Source organism: Quercus suber, unplaced genomic scaffold (genome assembly GCF_002906115.3).
Source record: "Quercus suber isolate HL8 unplaced genomic scaffold, Cork oak 2.0 scaffold_770, whole genome shotgun sequence".
NCBI classification, from domain to species: Eukaryota; Viridiplantae; Streptophyta; class Magnoliopsida; order Fagales; family Fagaceae; genus Quercus; species Quercus suber.
The window spans coordinates 146263-167487 of NW_027070206.1; the positions used below are offsets into that span (position 1 = coordinate 146263).

Below are 21225 nucleotides of genomic sequence, written 5' to 3' on the forward strand. Positions count from 1 at the left end.
CCCTGTTTTCCTAAGTATGTCTCAGAGTCTTTTTTTTTTTATGTTGTGCTGTATTGCGTCGTTGTTGTTCCTGTACACCGCAGAGGCTTCCTTCTTATAGTGCCTGCCGTGACCAGATTTTACTATTCTACCCCTTAACCACCTTTGTCTGATCTGGGTGTACTTACCGACCATTACTGTTTCATTTGCGAGTTCCCCTGTTACAGACAAAGATAACTTTTTTCTGTTAGTCTGCCGCTGTGATGTTTCTCTCTCTCTATCCCTCATGGCATGCACCTATTGGTTCCAACTCAGTCTTGCCTCTTTTGGGTGGTATGTCATCCTAGCAGGATCTATCCCCCAAAAGAACTTGAGCAGGAACCTCAAAACAGGTCTTCCCCTCTCCCCACCTCCAAACCATTCCCTCTTACCTCTGACCCACGGCCCCACCATGTCCCGTATTGGCTGGGTACAAGCTGGTGGTGCCTGGGCCTTACGCGTGCATATGTCTGAAGTCTGGCTGCTGTTCATGCATCTGCCGTGGACTGGAGACTTTGCCTGTATTGCCTGCCGTCCGTTTCTGGCTTTCCACGAGCTGCTACTCTGATTTCCCGTTCCCATAAGGTCTGGGCTTTACCAAGTACTGCGCTTTGTGTTCCCTTCAATCCAATTCTTTAATTGTCTTGGCTTCCTACCGCATTACTTGGCATTTCCTGCCGCGGCGATTTGTTCCTGTTGGGCTTCTTTTCAGGCCTGCCATTCCATTCTTTCCCCCAGTGGCTTAAAATGGCCACTGGTGTTCTCACTTATGGGCTCCAGTGTCCCTTTCTTTTCCCTTGGGTCTTTCCGGCCCATTTACTTCCTTTGGACTTCCTCGGTCCATTTACTAACTCCGCATCCCATGGGTTTTTACTAACTTAATTGGGCTTTCCTGACCTAATTTCCTCATTCTCATCATTGGGGTTCATAGGCTTGCCATTATCCCCAACTTTCTTTGTTTACATTGCTTTTGGGCCTACTGCGGCCCATTCTCACTTTTCCATACCATATATTGCCCATGGGTGCTATTTTCTCTCTTTCTGGGCCTTTTAGGCCCACTTACTTTCTCAAGACCCATTTATTTGTATTAAGGGCCTGTGATCCATTATTCCTGCCGCTTGGGCCTAATAGTTTTACTTAGTCTGCCGCTTCTCTGCTGCCCGTATTGCTAGGTTGGGCTGCCTTCTATCTATTTCAAAAAATGACCCTCAACACTCTCTAGTCTTTCTCCTGGAAGTAGAGAATCCCTTGAAATAGTCTCATTCTTGGAGTTGGTAACTCTCTTGAAGCATTCACATTCATACAATTTTCATTAAAACCCTCATTATTTTCATGTAACAAATCACCAAACCGAAACCCTATAAGCTTTTAAATACAAACCCTAGCATTCACATATTCGAGAAAGCACTTGAAACATTCCTTACCCAAAGACCCTAAAGGGCTTAAACATCAAAATCATAGCATCCAAATCATCAAGATTTATCTTTAATCATCTCAACAACACTAACTCACAAAATACAAGGTATATAATGTATTGGTGACTGGTGGGTTGCTTTCAACTTTTAAGTGCTTTTTTTGTTAGAAAAAAAAATGTGAAGAGTACATAAAATTGGTTCTTCTATCTCAATCATAACATTATTACCCCAAAAAAATCAAAGGGTATTGTTGCTAATTGCTTTCTCTTTGTTGTCTACAAATTTTCAAGTAATAAAATATTAAAATGGTCATGAATTCCATTGAGATATCATCATCAATTTAATTTTTTGGATCCTTTATATCATGTTTAGATTGGCACCCCAGTTTGGCCAAAAAAATGTTCTTTGGATTTGAATATTTTGCCCTTTCCTTTTACAAGGGTCTCCCATCCTTTATCTTGCTCAATGTTCTATATCACAATGGGACGAACAATGTGGGCATGGTCTGGGTTGGGTCTTGATGTGAGGTCCTATTGAAATTCAATCCTAAGATACAACATATCTATTCCTAGCTAAAGGCCCAAATCTCTATTTCTCTCTCTTTTCAAAGTTTCTTTTTGCCATTATAAAGATCAATGTCTAGCATGGACTATTAACAATGTATAATATATTCAATTGATCACTGCTAAATGTAAAGAATTGTCTTTATTTTTTAGACTTATTATGACCGTACACGGGTCTTGCTCAGTGTATATGATTATTAGACGAAAAAGTGGAAGATTGGTCCAAGTCTCAAATTCTCAATTCCAGGCCATTTTTTGAAGTTCAATCTGTGTGAGAGCAGAGCAGAACATACCAAATTACCAATTCCTAGATAAAAGCCCAAATCCCTCTCTCTGTGTCTCTCTTGGGTTTTGGGGGGTTTTGCAATGTCGTCCATTGTGTACAAAATTTATTCTCTTTTTTTAAAGGATATTCGTGTCTTTATCTTATTATAAATATCACTTTCTAGCATCAACATTATGATATATTATCTGCTAACTGTAGTCATGTGAAGAATACTCACAGAATTATTAGGCATGTTTGTGATCTCAAAAACATAAAGGCAAATTTTTTTATTATAAAAAAATATGATATGAATTCAAGTTATACCTGGTGTAACTCTTATAAACTTACACATTTTTTACACCATAGATTTTTAAGAGATCAAACGGTTAAAAAAAACCATTAAATGCTATTGTTTTTCCCCTTATTACCTAATTAATACTAGCATTCTCTCTCTCTCCTTACTTATTGCTTTCCACCAAATAATATTTTCTTCAACACAATCTAGCAAAAAAAAATTGAAAAATAATTACATTTTCATTGATTTCATAAAACTACCCAAAACAAGAGTCAGCAAATGACTTTCAACTTGCTCAAAATAAATAATTAAAGAAACTTAAAAAAAAAAAAAAAAAAACTTCAAATAGCTTATCATACACTAAACTTATATTTAAGTTTCTGTACTTAAAAAAAAAAAACTTCAAATAGCATATCATACACTAATTGTCGAACATATGAAACATCTTTCAAGGTCTATGAAACAAACTACTCTAATAAATGATAATATTCTTTTGTACACAGTAACAAAAAAAATGCACACACATCAAAGGAATTACTCCCAATCTACATAAAAAAAAAAAAAAATGCACACGATAATATTCTCTTTCACTTTCTCCTTAATGTATCCAAACTTTCTAAGAAACCATAAGATCATCCGAATGGCGTTACCAATAAACATCAGCCCCATCAAAGCCAGCACATGAGTACATAAACTTTCAATTGTTTAGTGTATGACAGGCTATTTGAAGTTTTTTTGAAGTTCCTTTATTTATTTATTTTTAGGAGCAAGTTGAAAGTCATTTGTTGACTCTTGTTTTGGCTAGTTTTGTGAAATCAATGAAAATTAATTTTTTTTTTCAATTTTTTTTGTTAGATTGTGTTGAAGAAAATATTATTTGGTGGAAAGCAATAAATCTCAAAAAATATAGCCATATTATATCATAAAGCAAGTTTGACATTTTAATTTAATCTAATTTAGTTGATAAGTTATAAATAGAGGAAGATGTAGACATTATTTACTAACTAACTCTGCACATGATCTAATCATTAAGAAGGGTTTTGTTTCCATTCACATGGCTTAGTACTATTAATTATGTTTTGTACGCAATTGCATGAGTAATATGAGAGTTCTTAATTATTATAAGTTTTGTGTCATAACTTTTGTCACAATTCTGATGTAGTGAGTTTCTACTATTATTTTTACATAAACTTATCACTTTTTCTCTATCACTCACAGTCTGCTACGTTAAAATTGTGATAAAAGTTGTGTTGCCTCACTATAAATCAACATTTCAATCCATGATGAAATTAAAATTTGAGACCGTGTAGTTTGTCTGGTATGCTATTTTTATGCGTGTGGAGCTTTCATGCTCTTATCATCATTCCATAGAAAGAAAGAAAAACAATTGCTCTTTAGTCTTTTATCATCATTAATTGATAAGATATGAATTTGCTTCGATCAGTGATCATGATCCTTTGTCGTCATTCACAAGGTGGATTCACATAAAGCTCATTTACAGACACAATGGAGAAGTAGAAGTGAGAAGTGAGAACATACCATTTTTGTTTCCTTGGTACAATGTGAAAACTGAAATAACATTGTTGAATATGTTAACGAATAAACCAACTAGGCCATGTGAAAAACTCAACTTCAAGTCCCAATAGCAGCAAAACCTTCCTGGTCTTTTTGACCCTCAGAGCCGTGGTATATATGGCATCGCCTTCAAACATTATACATTATTGATTATTTTTATTGTGAACGCAGCATTATTTTAATAGTAATGATTGATAAAGACAAGAGTGAGAGGAAGAAGAGAATGTCATGAAATCATGATATTGTGCCGTCTAATCAAATCGGGAGTTGTTATAGATGACAAGCATAAACCTTGGGCACATGACTAGTTAATTATCATGTTTCCTTTTTAAGCCGTTAAAATCATTGGTTGCACCTACACAACAAACTTTGTCTTGCCATTTGTTAAGGCCAAAATAAATGCATCCCTAGCTAATTACAAGATGTGCACCAATTGGTAAATTGAAAATTCTGAAGAAAGATTGCTAGTAATTCGAGCCCAAGAAGGGGAAAATATAGAATTAACTCCTCAGAATCATGGAGGACTCTTCATTTTGTATGCCCAATCATATTTTGACTGATTTTCTGTATACACTTTAAATTTAAACAAAAGACTTATCTGGATGGTTGATTCTTTTTTTTCTTTTCTTTTTTTACAACAAGTTGAGAAGGAAGGATTTGAATGCAAGTTATGCTCAAAGGAAGAACAAGACACTAATACTAAGTCACATAACACTTATCACAATTGAAATATTTATATTATGACCCATAGTTAAGTCTTTTATATGTTTTTTTTCGTTAAACTCACACGCCGTTACCAACTGTTGCATGCAGTTTTGGTAACGTGAAGCAAGTTATAAGTCTTTTATATGTATAAAGATGTATATTGCATGAAATTGTATTGAGATTTTATAATTGGTTGAAGGAGAAAGGTTTTGAGCTCTTAATTATAGTCATGTGGTGGTAGTGATGGCGAAGATTAAAAATTATATATATCACTATCAAAGTTCATTAATAAGTGCATTATTATTAAGTTTAAACCTTCATTATGAGAATGAGAATTGGTGGTTGTGCAGTCTCACTCATCTCTCTTTAGAAAATAACAAGCTGGTTTTGCCACAAATTCTCTCCATAATGCCAGTCACATGATCATCATAAATGTAAAAAGGTACAGTCGAAGTACTACATTCCCATATGTATATACTTTTCATACACATGGACATGTATTTATGAAATGAAGGTAACTAGCTAAGGTTTTGGACCTTTGGTACGGTGTCGGTGACAATGATATATATGCTATATCGCATATGCTAGAAATACTGTCCCTAGTTTCTTCTTCTTCTTCTTTTTTATCATTAAAAAACAAAACCAAAAACAAAAACCCAGAGAGGTAAGAACAGTGTTATTAACTTGCTTGACTGACCTTGTGTCTTATAGTGATTGGCATTTGGCAAGAAAATGATATAATGATACAAAGGAATTGTTTGATTGAAATAAAGCATGTTTGAATGATTCATGGATTATGGAACGGAATAAACCCATTTGGATGCTTAAGGCTCATTGCTTAGGAAGAAAGTAACACTAGCTTAAACAGGATTATTGGCACCAAACATGCAAGCATCATCATGAGCTATAATAATTTGCCATATATTCATAAAATCCAAATTCCACCAATATTTGTGATTATCAAATGAATGTTTCGTTAAGAATAATTGATTTGTTCAACTGGCAATGTGAAGCATGGCATTAGATCCAGGTTAAAAGAAAAGGGGGGGGGGGGGTGGTTTTGGAGAATTACTAAAATTACTATCTATTTTACTACAAAAAAGTTTACAAATTAACATGACAATAAATATAATTTGTGCATGTTAAGAGGGGGGGGGGGGTGGGGAGGGTTGGAGAATTACTAAAATTACTATCTATTTTACTACAAAAAAGTTTACAAATTGACATGACAATAAATATAATTTGTGCATGTTAATAATATAAGAAATAAATTTTTTAATTACTTTTTTATTTTGCATTCAAAATTGATACATCAATTTATAAGGTTTATCCATTTATGTAATAAAACTTAGGATAAAGTTTAGTTTCAAAATTAGTTGTAGCGTTAAGCTACAATCTTACTCAATATCTTTTTATTGAAGATGAATTTTAATAAATCTACTATTGGATTACATCTTTTTCTTATATTCTTCATATTTGCAAAATTTCTAGAAAATTAAAGATCAATAGCTATGTTATCAATAAATTATTTAAATTACAAGTTTTTATAGTTTAAAATTATACATAAAATATAAACTTATAGATTATATAGTAAATTGTAGGGACCAGGTTCGGGCCTTTCTGTGTGTTGAGAGAGTAGACACAAGCCCAGCTAGCTCTACAATGAATTTATAGAGAGCAGGGTCAAGAACTAGGCCCTAGTAAGGGATGCAACAGCCATGCATGGTTGCTCGTGGATTTAAATAATACGAACGTAGATAAAAATGAACAATGATGCTCCTCGGCCTTTCTCTTGGGAGCTTACAGTTCTTATTACTTCTTTCGTGATTGGTTACAATTGCTTCTGGGAGAATACAAGTTGCTACCATCTTCCTCTTCTTTTTCCCATCCCCTCTTTCCAAGAGGGATTCCTTACATTATATACTCCTTTCTCAATTGATCCTAAACCTACATTTGTTGAGCAACCAGGCCATTACTTGAGTGCCTGTCCCATCAGCCACCTTCCCATTCTTCCTGTGGGTTGTAGCAATTAAGGCAGCACTGTTCTGGAGTCCCTTCCTAATTAATGCGGCTAGGACATTAGTTGTGGGCATTTAATGTGGAGGTGACAATTCGTCCTAGACTTGCTCCTCCACCGTGCTTCCATTACCGACGCGTGGTACTTGCTCTTTCCTCTTTGGATATTTAGGAAGATCCCCCTTGATGGTGTGTTGCCTGTTCACTTTTATGGTCTCGGATGTCCGAGGACAGAGTCGTCCTCGGACCAGTTTCTTAGACACTAGGCTTCTTACTTTCATCCTCAGACCCTACATACATCCTCGGTGTGGGCTTTTGGGCCCAGTTCGAAGTGGGCTGGGGCTGTCTGACTTTCTAGCCCCACATAAATAATATCTGATTGACACAAAATTTGACATGTGTATTAAAAGCGTAAAAAACATGCAATTCAATGGGTAGACATTCAAAATATGCTGTAATGTTTATTTTATTGAGTAAAGTTGTAGTCTTAGACTACAACTAATTTATGTTTATTTTATTGAGTAAAGTTGAAGTCTTAGACTACAACTAATTTTATAGCTAAATTTTGTTCTAAAATTTAAACACCATTCAAAAAGCACAATATTCAATGTATAAGAGGTTAAGAAGCTATTGCTTGTTGGATAACTAATTAATTTGTTATAAGACTGACTATTGCTTGTTGGATATACATTATACAATAATTTAAAATAATATTCTTAATATAATTTAGTATAAATATTGGTAAGACAATTGTCATTGAATGCATAAACAAATATAATTAAATAACTAACCATACACATAGTCAATCTCCTGGAGTTGGACCAATGTTAAATGTGAAACTAAAAAAAAAAATAGTAACTAATATAATTTTTACTTTTGAAGTGTATGACTTCTTAACCATAAATGTGGTCAGTCTCTTGGAATTGGAACAAGTACTAAAAGACTTATTGGATTTGGAAATCTATAGTGTATTTATTAAGGGTGTCAATTCGGTTAGTGTGTTGGGTTCGTATCATGTTGAGGTAGGAGTATTCGACTAAATGACTCAACTCGACCCATTTAATAATCGCGTTATAATCTTTCACCCTAAACCAACTTGTAAATAAGGTAGGTTAACCTAACTCAACCCACTTGACACGTTTAATAAACGAGTTGTAATGGATTGACATCTTATGTGACACAACCCATTTCAACCTGCTTAATATTAAATATAACATCTATCTAGAAATAAATTTATTTTTTACATCCCAAAAATAGTGTCATACACTTTAAGTCTTCAACCTATTTCAATTTCTAATTATATTCCTTGTAAGTTTTTCTAATTGTTTACTTTTCTTTTTAAGTTTAAAATATAGATTGTATATAAAAGTTATTTGACAAATCTAAAATAAAATGAATATTTATTTATTATATGAGTTAAACGGGTTGTGTTAAATATGTCATTTCAGGTTGATACAAATAAATTAGTGTATCAAACATGTCTATTGCGAGTCATGTGGATTGACCAGCTTATGACACATTTCTTATCTTATCGCATTCGAGTCAACCTATTCATGACCCAAACTCGCTAAGACCCAATCCTAACTTGCAAAAACCTGTGTTAGGTTCGTGTCGTGTTCGTGGGTTAGGTCGAACATTGACACCCCTAGTATTTATCAAACAACATGATCAAATAGAGAGAAAAACTAAAAAAACATAGAAAAGAAAAGAAAGATAGCTAGAGAGAATGATGAAAGAATCACATATATAGATAGAGATCTATTGGTTGTAACAGTAGTGTACTTTTTTGTTGATGAAGAAGAAAAATGCAGAGAAAAACAACTTTTTTCAACTGTCAATGGAAAAGTAAGCCAAAGACCCAAAAATATAAAATAATAATAACAAATGAGCAAAAATTTGAAACTTTTTTTTTCTTTCTTCTAAAATAATTATTTTAAGAGTAGTGGTATTAACACAACTCTTTCACAACAAAACCTAGATAGCAAGTTGTTAAAGTAGGAAAAAGTGATGTTAGTTGTGGGTCCTAATAAAAATTAGTTACAACTTGTCATTTAACCTTTAATGTTAAATTATTATGAAAATATTGTAAAAGTAGTATTAAATTATCATATTCAAACTTATATCAGTTGGGTTTAAACAAAATTTAGGTCCAGGGTTCAAAATTTTATTTTAAGAGCTCAATAAATTTTTATTAAAAATTATATCGCCACCCTTATTGTTCATAAAGTTAACTGAAAGTGTGTGTGTTTAGTACTCATTGAAATTTGTGTTTGTTGCTCCAAACTTCTTCTTTTTTCATTTTTCTTCTTTTTTTTTTCTTTTTTTTTTTTTTTTTGTGTATAAGGAAGTGATTATTTCTAGTCAAATTATTTCGCTTTCTACCCAAGAGACATTTTGTGAACCTCATGGATCGATAATATAGAATTTGACATTTGAAATTTTCTGATTTACAACATGTTTTTTAAGTCTATCACTCTAGTGTCTCCAATTAAACAAAACATTTTTTGTTTTTTTTTTAATATAAAAAAATGAATTGGCTTCATATCAATTATTAAGTCTTTTACTTCATATCAATTATAAAGTTTATTTCTTAAAGCATGAGTGGATTTGATGGGGACCACCAACGAAAAGAAGGGAATATTTTTCCATAAAACATGCAGCATATTTAGAATAAGCTAAAGCAAGTTCAAAGCCCAAATAATTACCTTACGTAGTAATCTTATCCACCTCTACTACACACTTAATAATGCACAAAAGTGGGTGTATGCTGTATATTACATCATGGGTTCCATGCCCATGTACTCTCCAAAAGCCAATGGCTGAAAATCATCTTATATGGCCTAACTAGACACCATCAGCATCAAACACGTCTTTTGTTTTTTCAAGGCTAAAAAATGTTTTTTTTTTAAATTTCAAAAGTATATATATACTTAAAAAGTTCTTTCCAAACTTATTTAATTATGTAACCCTTTTTTGAAACTCGAATTTAATTTCAAGCGAAACTCGAGTTTATCAAACTCAAATTTCAAATATTATAGTAAAAAAATGCAATGTAATTGAAAAAAATTTCAAGATAAATCAAATTCATATTTAGTAAATTCGATTTTCAAAAATTTCTGCATAACTAAATAAAGTTAGAAAGAAGCTTTTCAATAAAAATAAAAATAAAAATTGCATTAGCAAAATACTACTATTTGGCCAAAAAAGCAATCAAACACTTTTGATCTTAGCCAAAAGGTCGAGAAAGGAATGACATCAAATACACAATGATTAGTGGATGAGTCATTGGTAATTCCAATCACCTATCCTTTTTTCTTCTTATCAGGCCCCACAGAACGACCCCACCACACAGTTGGATAAGTTGATCAACTAACACCACTAAGTAACGGCTACAAATCCCAGGTAAATGAATCTATGGGTGTAGATTTAAAATCAAATTCTTGGGCCCCAGTGAGGAATATAATCAAGGGAACAAAGCTCACATGGGAGAACGTGCCTCCCTAGAAAAAGATGGCCATGTCAGCAATTCTTCACTGTTCACGGATAGTACGGACCTCCCATGTGATCTCTATAAGCTCGTATTAAAAAAAATTACACAAATTTTGCCACAATTACAACTTATGGAGTTATAAAATAGTGAAAGTATAGATCAATATTTAGTATGTGTTTAGGATGAGCTAAATTTTTTAATTTACTTCCACTTTCAGTTTTTTTTTTACTATTTATAATTCTCACTATACTTTTAATATCATTCATGAATTATACTATACTATTTTGCTAACTTTTATTTTTAATTAGTATTTTCATCAAAAAAATTTCAGTTTCAACTAAATAAATTATTCTCAAACAAATACTTTTTTTTTCTCACTACTAAAGAGTCAAAACTAGTCATCTGTCGAATTGCAGTAAAAAAATTTTAATTTTTTTTTTTAGTTCTAACATTTTTTTTTCAAGAGGAAAAGGTTAAGAGAAAATTACAAAAAAAAAAAAAAAAAAAAAAAAAAAAAAGAAAGAAAGAAAGAAAGAAAAGAAATGGATACAAGCTTGACAAGTGGAAGCTAAAGAGGGTAAAGAAATCAGCAAGATCCACGTCAGTTTATTTGTTTGCCGGCTTCAAATTCCCGTGCAGTGTTATCGAGCATGTGCTTTCTGCATGGCATTCATTCTTTATGAATTAATATACTATTGCGAATAATGTAACAAACTGACTGTTTTTTAGTATGAAAATTGAATTCCAAACAAAGAAAAGAGGTTGGATTTGGATCTTAAGAGGGAAAAAAAAGAGGGAAAAAAAAAAGCTTATCAAAAAAAAAAAGAGGGAAAAAAAGTGTAAGCGCATGACTGTGTCTGTATTGTTTTTTCAAAAAAAAAATAATATATATATATATATAATAATATGTGTATTAANCCCCCCCCCCCCCCCCCCCCCCCCAAAAAAAAAAAAAAAAAACTCTCTAAATGAATACTTATTTGGAGTTTCAACAACAACAAAATTGTTTATACTTTTGCCCCCTAACTCCATCCCTAAAAACAACCATCATGAACAAACATCGTTTTGATCTTGCAGTTAAAACTAAATCGATGAAACAAGTTAATTAGGATAATCAATTTGAAACATTACTAGAATATCGAGTAATTATACAATATTGTTGGCTACCCATCTATAGTGGATTGAGGTTTGGCCCATTAACCCATGGGCTAGGGTCTTTGTCAAAATGAAACAAAGCTTCACTTTAACAAATTCAACATAAATTCAATCACTTTTATTGTCTCTCTTGGTGATAAGTCTACACTACTAGGCTCGGCCTAATTATACAATATTATAAGAATACGATAATATTGTGTTCCCTTCTCTCACATAAATATAAGTTTTACCATTAAATTTTTTATGAAACTATTTATATTTATGTGAAGGAGAAAGTTTGTCATTATTATACTCAAAATATTTTATTGCATTTTTTAGAATACATAATTGGACTTTCATTTTGAAGTTGATTTTGTAATTATGTATTTTTTATGATTATAGTCAATTTAGTATTGTGAATGGGGCAAATTTTTTTATTTTTTGGTGCTAACAGAGAATGGGACAAATTTGTGTTTCTTACATCCTTAATAGTTTTTGGAATGATCCAGAAAACAACTCAATGAACTCGTTTAAACAAAATCTATGTGTATCTGTAATGATATTTGATGGCCCACCAAATCACATCAAGTAGTTCGTGATTCTTATTTATAACTAAAAAAATTAAAAGATCAAAGTAATAAAAGATGGGATAATTGCTCATTATCAATGGTTAACTAGGGTTGGTCTTTCTATCCTTCACATGATATGAATAGGATTGAAACATGTGACCGGGCAGAGAGCATGAACATTGAAGATATTCAAATAAATCAATCAGATCCACGATATAGATAAGAATCTATAGAAAATTTGATCCACCCCACAAAAAAAAAATCCCAATTTTAATTGAAAGCAAGATGATATTTCTGCCACATTCAGAGGTATAGCTAGGCTGTGTGAAAGCAATAACTCTGATAGTATAAAACCTTGTCACAAATACACCTCATTATTACAAGCTTTGAAAATTGAAAGAAGGGTAACAAACATAAATGAACAATTTTCAATGAATACATAACAAATTAAACCTTAGAACAAAATTGTGATTAAGGAGTATTTTAAGTTGCTTTCAATGTCCCCTCATTATGAGGGAAACTGCAACGGTTGGAAGCTGAAACCTTAGATTAGTCAATGAGAAGGAAAGATGGTTTAAATGTAGAAATAAATCAAAGGGAAAATGAAAGATGAAGCCAATGCTTAACGAGTAACGACCATAACTAGATGCAACAGAAGCTTTGTGTGATGGAGAAAGAAATTATAGGGATTGTCAACATTTTCAGCTCAACACCGACACTAAAAATTCATCAACGAAGTGTCGGTGTGTATAGTTAAAATAGCAAAAAGAGTAAATAATGTCACAAATGAAATGTAACTATGTAAGTGCCTGTCTATGTCATCCTAAGACACTATAGCTAGCTCAATAGTAGTTTTTACCTATAGTACATATATAATAGTATGCTAATGACACTAGATTCCAGTAAATTTTAGGCAAGAAAAGCGTAAAAGCTAGAAAGAAATTCTCAATGAGAGTTTGATTGAAGGCCAAACCTTTGGATTGGACACCCTTAAAAGTTAAAAACCATGAATCATGGAATTGGAATGGTGGCCCCAAACCTTTTGTTTAATCAGGCTGTGACAACCTCTTTATTTATTGTCTTTTGGGGTAAATGAAAATTTTATAAAGAATCACAAAAAGAAAAATAGATATAGAATTTTTTTTTTTTTTTAAATATATTCACCCTCTTTATTCCCTATATAAGATTAAAACTCTCTCAACTTCCTCACAACGGTTAGCTCTCTGCCCACTTTCTTCTCTTTGTGTATCAATATTAAAATACACAATAGTAATGGGAATCCCACTTATTCTTTTGGTACTTTTGGCTCTTCTAGCTCCAACCTGCATATCCTCTTCAATAATCCAAGACCCTGAACTAGTAGTACAAGAAGTACACAAGTAGGACAATTAAACCTTTGATTAGTTAGTAATACATAATAATGTATCGTATAATATAATGTAATGTACTAATGTGTGACATTGTTTTCTTTTTCTGGGTTGTTTTGGTTGCAGGAACATCAATGCCTCTAGGAGGGATTTAGGCTATTTCTCTTGTGGTTCTGGGAATCCAATTGATGATTGCTGGAGGTGTGATCCGAATTGGGAAAAGAACCGGCAACGCCTAGCCGATTGTGCAATTGGGTTTGGTAAGCATGCCACTGGAGGCAGAGATGGTAAAATATATGTGGTCACAGACCCTGGTGATGATAATCCAGTGAACCCCAAGATAGGCACTCTTAGACATGCTGTGATTCAAAATGAACCACTATGGATCATTTTCAAACATGACATGGTGATCAAGCTAAAGGAAGAGCTTCTCGTGAATTCATATAAGACAATTGATGGTCGTGGTGCAAATGTGCACATTGCTGGCGGTCCATGCATTACTATACAATTTGTGTCCAACATTATTATCCACGGCCTAAATATACATGACTGCAAGCAAGGTGGGAATGCTTATGTGAGGGACTCGCCTGATCATTATGGATGGAGGACTATGTCGGACGGTGATGGGGTTTCGATTTTTGGAGGAAGTCACATTTGGGTGGATCATTGTTCTTTATCTAATTGTCATGATGGGCTAATTGATGCCATTCATGGATCCACAGCCATCACCATCTCTAACAATTACATGACCCACCATAACAAAGTCATGCTCTTGGGTCATAGTGACTCATACACACAAGACAAATTCATGCAAGTCACTATAGCTTTCAATCATTTTGGAGAAGGGCTTGTGCAGAGGATGCCAAGGTATAATTAAGTTCTAAAATGAGCTTGTTTTTATTTTCTGATCAGGTCATTGAAATCTACAATAGGGCCATGGTTTTGATTCATATTGAATTTGCTCTCTGTTTAACCCATAATTGCAGATGTAGACATGGCTATTTCCATGTTGTGAACAATGACTACTCTCATTGGGAAATGTATGCAATTGGTGGCAGTGCAGCTCCTACTATTAATAGCCAAGGGAATAGATTCCTTGCTCCCAATGACAGTTATAACAAGGAGGTAATGATTTTTTGTTTTTCAACCTTACTTAATGAAATGGTTTTTCCGTTGTATTATAGCTTAATCATGCACCATTAGCTATGATATGAGTTTGTAGCACTTATACAAGAATGTGACATGACCAGGTTACTAAACATGAAGATGCACCACAAAGCGAGTGGAAGAAATGGAATTGGAGGTCCGAAGGAGATTTGATGGGGAATGGTGCTTTCTTCACGCCTTCTGGGGCCGGAGCGTCTTCTAGCTACGCCAAGGCATCTAGCTTGAGTGCAAGACCATCTTCTCTTGTGAGTACTATCACAGCCGGAGCTGGTATACTTAAGTGCAAGAAGGGCTCGCGTTGTTGATGAATGTCTCTTAATTGAGTTGAAGAGACTAAAGTTGGCTAGTAATAAAAGATGAAATGCTCAATGAGGGTAAAATGGCTAGATATGGAGGGAAAAGAACAATGCCAATGGTAATTACAAGGATCAAGATTCAAGATTGTGTATATTGACTTTTATATATATATATATATATATCGTACATTAAATTTTGAGGATTGCAATTAATCTAAGCCTCTTTTTATTTTCTTGGATTGAATCTAAACTTTTCCTATGAGACCCACTATTTTGTGATTCAACAGAATTTTGATGGGGGATATTGGGGTTGAAAAAACGAGAACAAAAGTGTAGTGTAATGGTGGTTCAATTAAATGAGTCCCTATACATAAAATAAAATAAAATAAAATAAAAACTCTCCCTCTCTCTCTCTCTCATTGGTCCCACATAGGTTTTCCCTCACATGGGATGACTAGTAGGATTGGGTTCAGCTACAGATGGATGTTAATTGGTGCTCAATTAATGGACATTTCTTTTGGGACTAGCTTAGCAGCTCTGCAAGAGCACCCACGCCTTTGTTTAGATATTGTTGCCCGGCATTATTTATTTCCTAGTATTCTTTTGACTAAGTTTAGGTATACAATATTTTTCACAACGGTGAACATGTTATTGTGAATGGTTTATTAAAATGAAAAACTCTCTAAATATAAAGGTATTTTCTTATTGAATTAAAATGAAAATGAGAGAGCGTGCCAAATAAATATCTGCTCTGGTTTTTATATACTATAATAGAGCAATTACAAAACCAAAGAAAGAAAGTAACAAAACATATTAACTAACTCCACTAACAATATTTTAAGACTTGTCTAATAGGAAACTGACAGCTGTCCTTTATAACCGATTTTGGTTTACAACTTCACATGTGTTGGTTTCGTGTCATCATTAAACAAAATGCAATCGTTTCTTTTACTTCATCATTTTTTTTTTTTGGCAAAGTAATCCGGTGTCGTTTTCATCTGCTTGTTACTACCTTCATTAAAGTGAATGACATCAACACCATTTGGTGTTTTAGCTTTCTTCTTACAAAACGATCCCGTTTCAGCTGCTTGCTTTACTTTCTTTTTTGATGCAGCTTCAACACTCTTCCTCAAGTCCTAAACCTCAGGTTTTGGGATTTGAACTAATGAACAAGTCTTTGAAGGTTTTGGAATGAAGATATCTATCAAGCCCAATTTTCCAGAAAGTCTAGTAAAAGCTGAACTTCCAGCTCTTTCATGGAAAACAGGGTTGGCTGCAATATGTAATGCAACCTAGTTATCACAAAACAACATAGCATGTTTGGGATATTGTATCTTCAAATCTTTGAGCAACTGCAACACCCAAGTAATTTCACAAGCCACACTACCTGTGGCCTTGTATTCAGCTTCAGTTGATGACTTAGAGACAACAACTTACTTTTTTGATCTTTAAGAAACCAAAGTTTCTCCCAAAAATACACCATAACCTATTAAAAACCTCCTAATGTCTAGACAACCAACCCAGTCAACATCACAAAAGGGCTTTATGTGCAAATCTAAATTACTAGTAAAGAAAATTCCTTTTTCTAGGTGAAACATTGATATATTGAAGGACCCTATTAACAGGTAACATGTGAGGCTCTCTTGGTTCTGATAGGAATTGGATAAGCCTATGTACTGCATATGCAATATCCGGTCTAGTCAAGGTTAGATTCAAAAGTTTCTCAATCAACCTTTTGTATTAAATAATGATGATGCCAAAAATCATCAGTAAGTCACACAGTGCTCCAAACAACACTTGTGAAACAAAAACAAAGAAAATCTTGTAGAGAGTACCAGTGTGGTACCAGCCAAATACCCTCCGAAGGTCAAGTTAGAGAACTTTCACAACTCTAGAGTGTCAGAGTTGGGGTAAATTATGCATACTTTGATTTGTGAGGGTTTTGGAGTTTTTATAGTAGCGTAACTGACATTCGTTTCTTGGCAAAGAAGGTCTTTCCTTGTAGGGAAGATCCTCATTAATACGCATATTTTGCAAGATCCTTTCATTGTAAGAATCCTCTTGATTAGGGTTAACCGTGGAGTGCAAGATGTTTCCTTATATACACATTTGTGGAGGCCAAGCAAGGCCACGCTGGACCGTCATAGGCCTTTTTCTCCCTATCAGCTTCCTTCTGTCAGCCTCTTATCCTGTCTAGGTGTTTCATCGTCTCATACAGACGTCGTCGGCCGTTGAGATGGAGTCGTCAGCTTATGATATCGTTGTTTTCATCTCTCTAAATGCACAATAAAAGCTAACGGGTTCATTGGGACTGTCGATTTCCTCATACGTGAACGAGTTTATCCTTCTTCCAAAATTACCCTTATCAGCTGCCCCCACTCCATGGCTCTGTCGGCTTTAGCTGACAGGTTATGGAGTTTGATTTGTATATTTTTTGTTATTTTTATTTGTTCAAAAAAAAAAATAGGTGTTTATTAATGGTTCACCGAGCAGCTATCATTAAATGCTGGGACACGTGGCACAAGTTGATTGGCCTCGTTTCTAAACAAAAGCGTCACTTCGTTTCCCATGTATTTTCATCCTATAAATATCTCATCTCCTTCTCTCATTTTTCCGTATTTCATCTTTGCAAACCCAGAGAGAGCTGTCATTCCATCATCTTTGCCACCATCTACTTGCTGATCCCATCACCTCTACAGACTCGTCTATTAACCTTGTAAGTCCTCTTTTTCATTCTTTTTCTACTTCCGTTTTTCTAGTTGGTCATTACTTCTCTAGAGAGACCCATTAACTAGGTTCTTAGAATACCTCCATCTCTTGTAGGTGAATAGATGTCAGGAGATAGTGAAGCGACAAGTAAGCAGTCATCGTCGGTCCGTGAGGGAGCAGGCTACGACGAAGTCTTCCAGTCAAGTCATGGGCCCGAGGAGGGCTTGTCCTAGTCATTAAAGAGGGACCCGTCTGCCCACTCTCCTATCGACGAGGAGGAAGACTATGAAGTAGAAGAAAGAGAAGGGAGATAAGGATGAGTATGATGAGGGTGAAGGAGAGAATAAGGAGGATCTTGAGGGAGAAGATGATGAGGATGAGGATGAGAGTGACGAGGGAGCTTCTATGGAAGGAAGTTCAGGAAGCCCAGTGAATGGTCATACCCGTCACTTTATTCTTCCCGCGATATGGACTATTAATGACTTTAAGCTGACATTGACGACCAAAATTTTTAACAACTTAAGGGACTGTTACCAAATTCCTGATAACATTCCAATCCGTCTGCCTGGAAAGTATGAAAAGTGCTATTCTGGGAAGATCGCGGATGTCAACATGTATGATGCCATATTCGCGATAGGATTGAGATTGCCTCGAATGGCGCTACACCGTTAGTTGGCCATTTTCATTGGGTTTTCTGTCAGTCAAATCACCCCAAATGCTTGAAGGATATTCATAGGGGCTGAGATCCTTTAGGTTCATCTTAGTGGGGGGAACAGTCAACTGACATTGGACGAGTTCTTTTGGTGTTACAGACCCCAACATATCTCCTCGTCTCAGGGGATGTACCAATTTGCAGCGAGGAAGAAAACACTTAGGCTAGTGTTTGACATGCCCAACTCCAATAGAAATTGGTAAGGCAGATACTTTTTTGTTCAATGGACAGACTGGGTGCCGTTAGGAAGAGTGGGTGACGATGCCTTATGGTTTTGACAATACTTAGGGTATTGTCAAGTATTCAGGTCTAGTACCGTCTACATTTTCATTTTTTCTTTATTTATTTGTTCAAGTGTCTAACGTCATCTGCTTTTTTTTCTTCTTCAACTAGCATTCATCCGTGCATAACTGACGAGCAGGAGGCTTTCATCCGTCGGGTGCTCAAGATCCCCTTGGACAAGCGGAAGTGCAAGAACTTGATCACCCTTGACATGTTGCATGCCTACTGCAGTGGTTCTAAGTCAACGCCTGCAGCTTGTAGACAGAACGCTTATTCTCGTCGACGTAAGTTCTTTCATCTTAGTTCTTTCCTTCCGTCTACTTCATACTTATGCCTGTTTGCATAACGTTCGTCTTTTACCTTTTGCAGAAATGGAGGCAGCTAAGCAAAGGGCTTTAATAAAGGCATCAACTGCGACGCACAAGAAAAAGGAGAAAGAAGGGGCCTCCTCGCCAACTCCCAAAGGCGTCATTAAAGGGTAGTCTAAGGAAAAGAGTGAGGAGAAGGACAACCATCTACTCAGAAAGGACCGGCCCTCCCTGCAGGTGATAAACTAAAGAAGTCGTCACCTCCCAAACCTAGCCATAGAGCTGGCAAGGGTTTAATGACAGCAACTGGTCCCGTCACTCAGGGAATCGTCTGTCATCTTCTCATGCATAAGGAACATGCCATTGAGATGGTTGAGTCAATCATCAAGGACACGGACTTGGATCCTTGTGCCGAGCAGAGGACAGAAGAGTTGGGAGCGTCGGGTCTTTTTGACCTTTCTAGCGTATGTCTCCCTTTTCTTTGCTTTTTTCAAACTTTCTTTTACTGTTGTTCATTCACTAGCTAACGGTTCTCTTGTTTTTAGGCACTTGTGCGTATGAAGGCGCTTCAAGATAGGAGTGTCACTTGGGAAGGGGCGATCAGCAGGCTTCGTAAGCGTAAAGAGACCTTGACCAACAAGCAAGAGCAATACAAGGGGGCTCTCCATACGCTTAACAAGGAGGTGACGGCTTTAACTGAAAAGCTGAAGGAGGAAGCCTATCTCCGAGAGAAGGTGCAAGACGAAAAAATGAATCTAAAGGCAGAGCTGACGACCATTGTGGGCAAGTTGAGACAGCCAAGGCTGACACCATAACAAAGTTCAAGGCTTCCCAGCCTTTCATTGATGCCTACGCAGTCTACTATGGTGACGGGTTTGAGGACTGCTTGAAGCAAGCCAGGTCCACCTACCCAAACTTGAATTTATCCAAAGTCACCATGGACGACCCTCTTCCAACTACCCCTGTAGGTGACGACACCGTTAGTGAGGAGACCAACGACTCTATTCAGTTGGAGCAGGATCCAAAAGATGATGGTGTGATCCTTGCCCAACCTACAATCGAAGGGCTCGTCACTCCCTTGGCTACATCTACTAATGATCCTCCTCCTAAGGACGCCGGGAACCATCCTGCCCAAGATGCCCAGAACCCTCTTGTTGAAGACAACGAAAACCTTCCTTCTCAAGACACCCAGAACCTTTCAGCTTAATTTTTATTTTTCTTGTATCTTATTTTCAGACAATATTAAGTGCCCTTCTGTTTTTGGGCCTTGTTTATAAACACTTCATTTTATTCATGGTGTATTTTTATTATTTTACATCCATCACTTTTAGTATATTTTTCCTATGTGTTGATCTTTATTCTGAGATATGTGTATGTCCGTCTGGTTCTGTGCATACACGTTAGGATGTACCTGTCTCCCAAACAACTTGGTGGATATCTGGGATGAACCCGTCTACTTTGGTGGACTCGTCCACATAGAATTAACAATGAACTCGTCTTGTTTGAGGACCTAATAATAAACTCATCCACTTGTGGACTTATTGATTTCAAAGCATCCCTATAGGATGAACTCGTCCACTTGTGGACCCAATAATGAACGTGTCCACTTGTGGACTTAATGATAAACTCGTCCACTTGTGAACTTAATAATGAACTCGTCCACTTGTGGACTTAATAATAAACTCATCCATTTGTGAACTTAATGATTTCAAAGCATCTGTATGGGATGAACTCGTCCACTTGTGGACTTAATAATAAACTTGTCCACTTGTGGACTTAATAATGAACTCGTCCACTTGTAAACTTAATAATTTCAAGGCATCCTCATGGGATGAACTTGTCCACTTGTGGACTAAATAATAAACTCTTCCACTTGTGGACTTAATAATTTCAAGGCATCCCCGTGGGATGAACTTGTCCACTTACGAACTTAATAATAAACTCGTCCACTTGTGGATTTAATAATGAACTCTTCCACTTATGGACTTAATAATTTCAAGGCATCTCCACGAGATGAACTTGTCCACTTGTGGACTTTAGTCATAGATGTAGTTTCGTGAAGGCATATACATAGACATGTCATATCTGAATAACTCATCTTATTATGATAGATGCATGCATAAGTAAAAAATTGTTCTTGAAAGAATAAAAAACTGCCTTTTCGGCTTAGAAAGTACCGGTGTGGTACCGATTAAATACTTTCTGAAGATCAAGTTAGAGAACTTTCACACTCTAGAGTACCAAAGCAAAGGTAAATTATGCGTACCTTGATTTGTGAAAGTTTTGGATTTTTTATAGTAGCGTAGAGTTGACATCTGTGTCTTGGCAGAAATGATCTT

General features: G+C 35.3%; 1 protein-coding gene across 1 annotated transcript; it reads left to right on the top strand.

Moving 5' to 3' along the window:
• Positions 1-13231: 13231 nt before the first annotated feature.
• LOC112015903 (probable pectate lyase 5) lies at positions 13232-15119 on the top strand. Its single transcript, XM_024048362.2, has 4 exons — positions 13232-13424; positions 13539-14279; positions 14399-14537; positions 14663-15119. The coding sequence occupies exons 1-4, from the start codon at positions 13318-13320 to the stop codon at positions 14882-14884; spliced, it is 1209 nt and encodes a 402-aa protein (XP_023904130.1). The 5' UTR covers positions 13232-13317; the 3' UTR covers positions 14885-15119.
• Positions 15120-21225: the final 6106 nt, after the last annotated feature.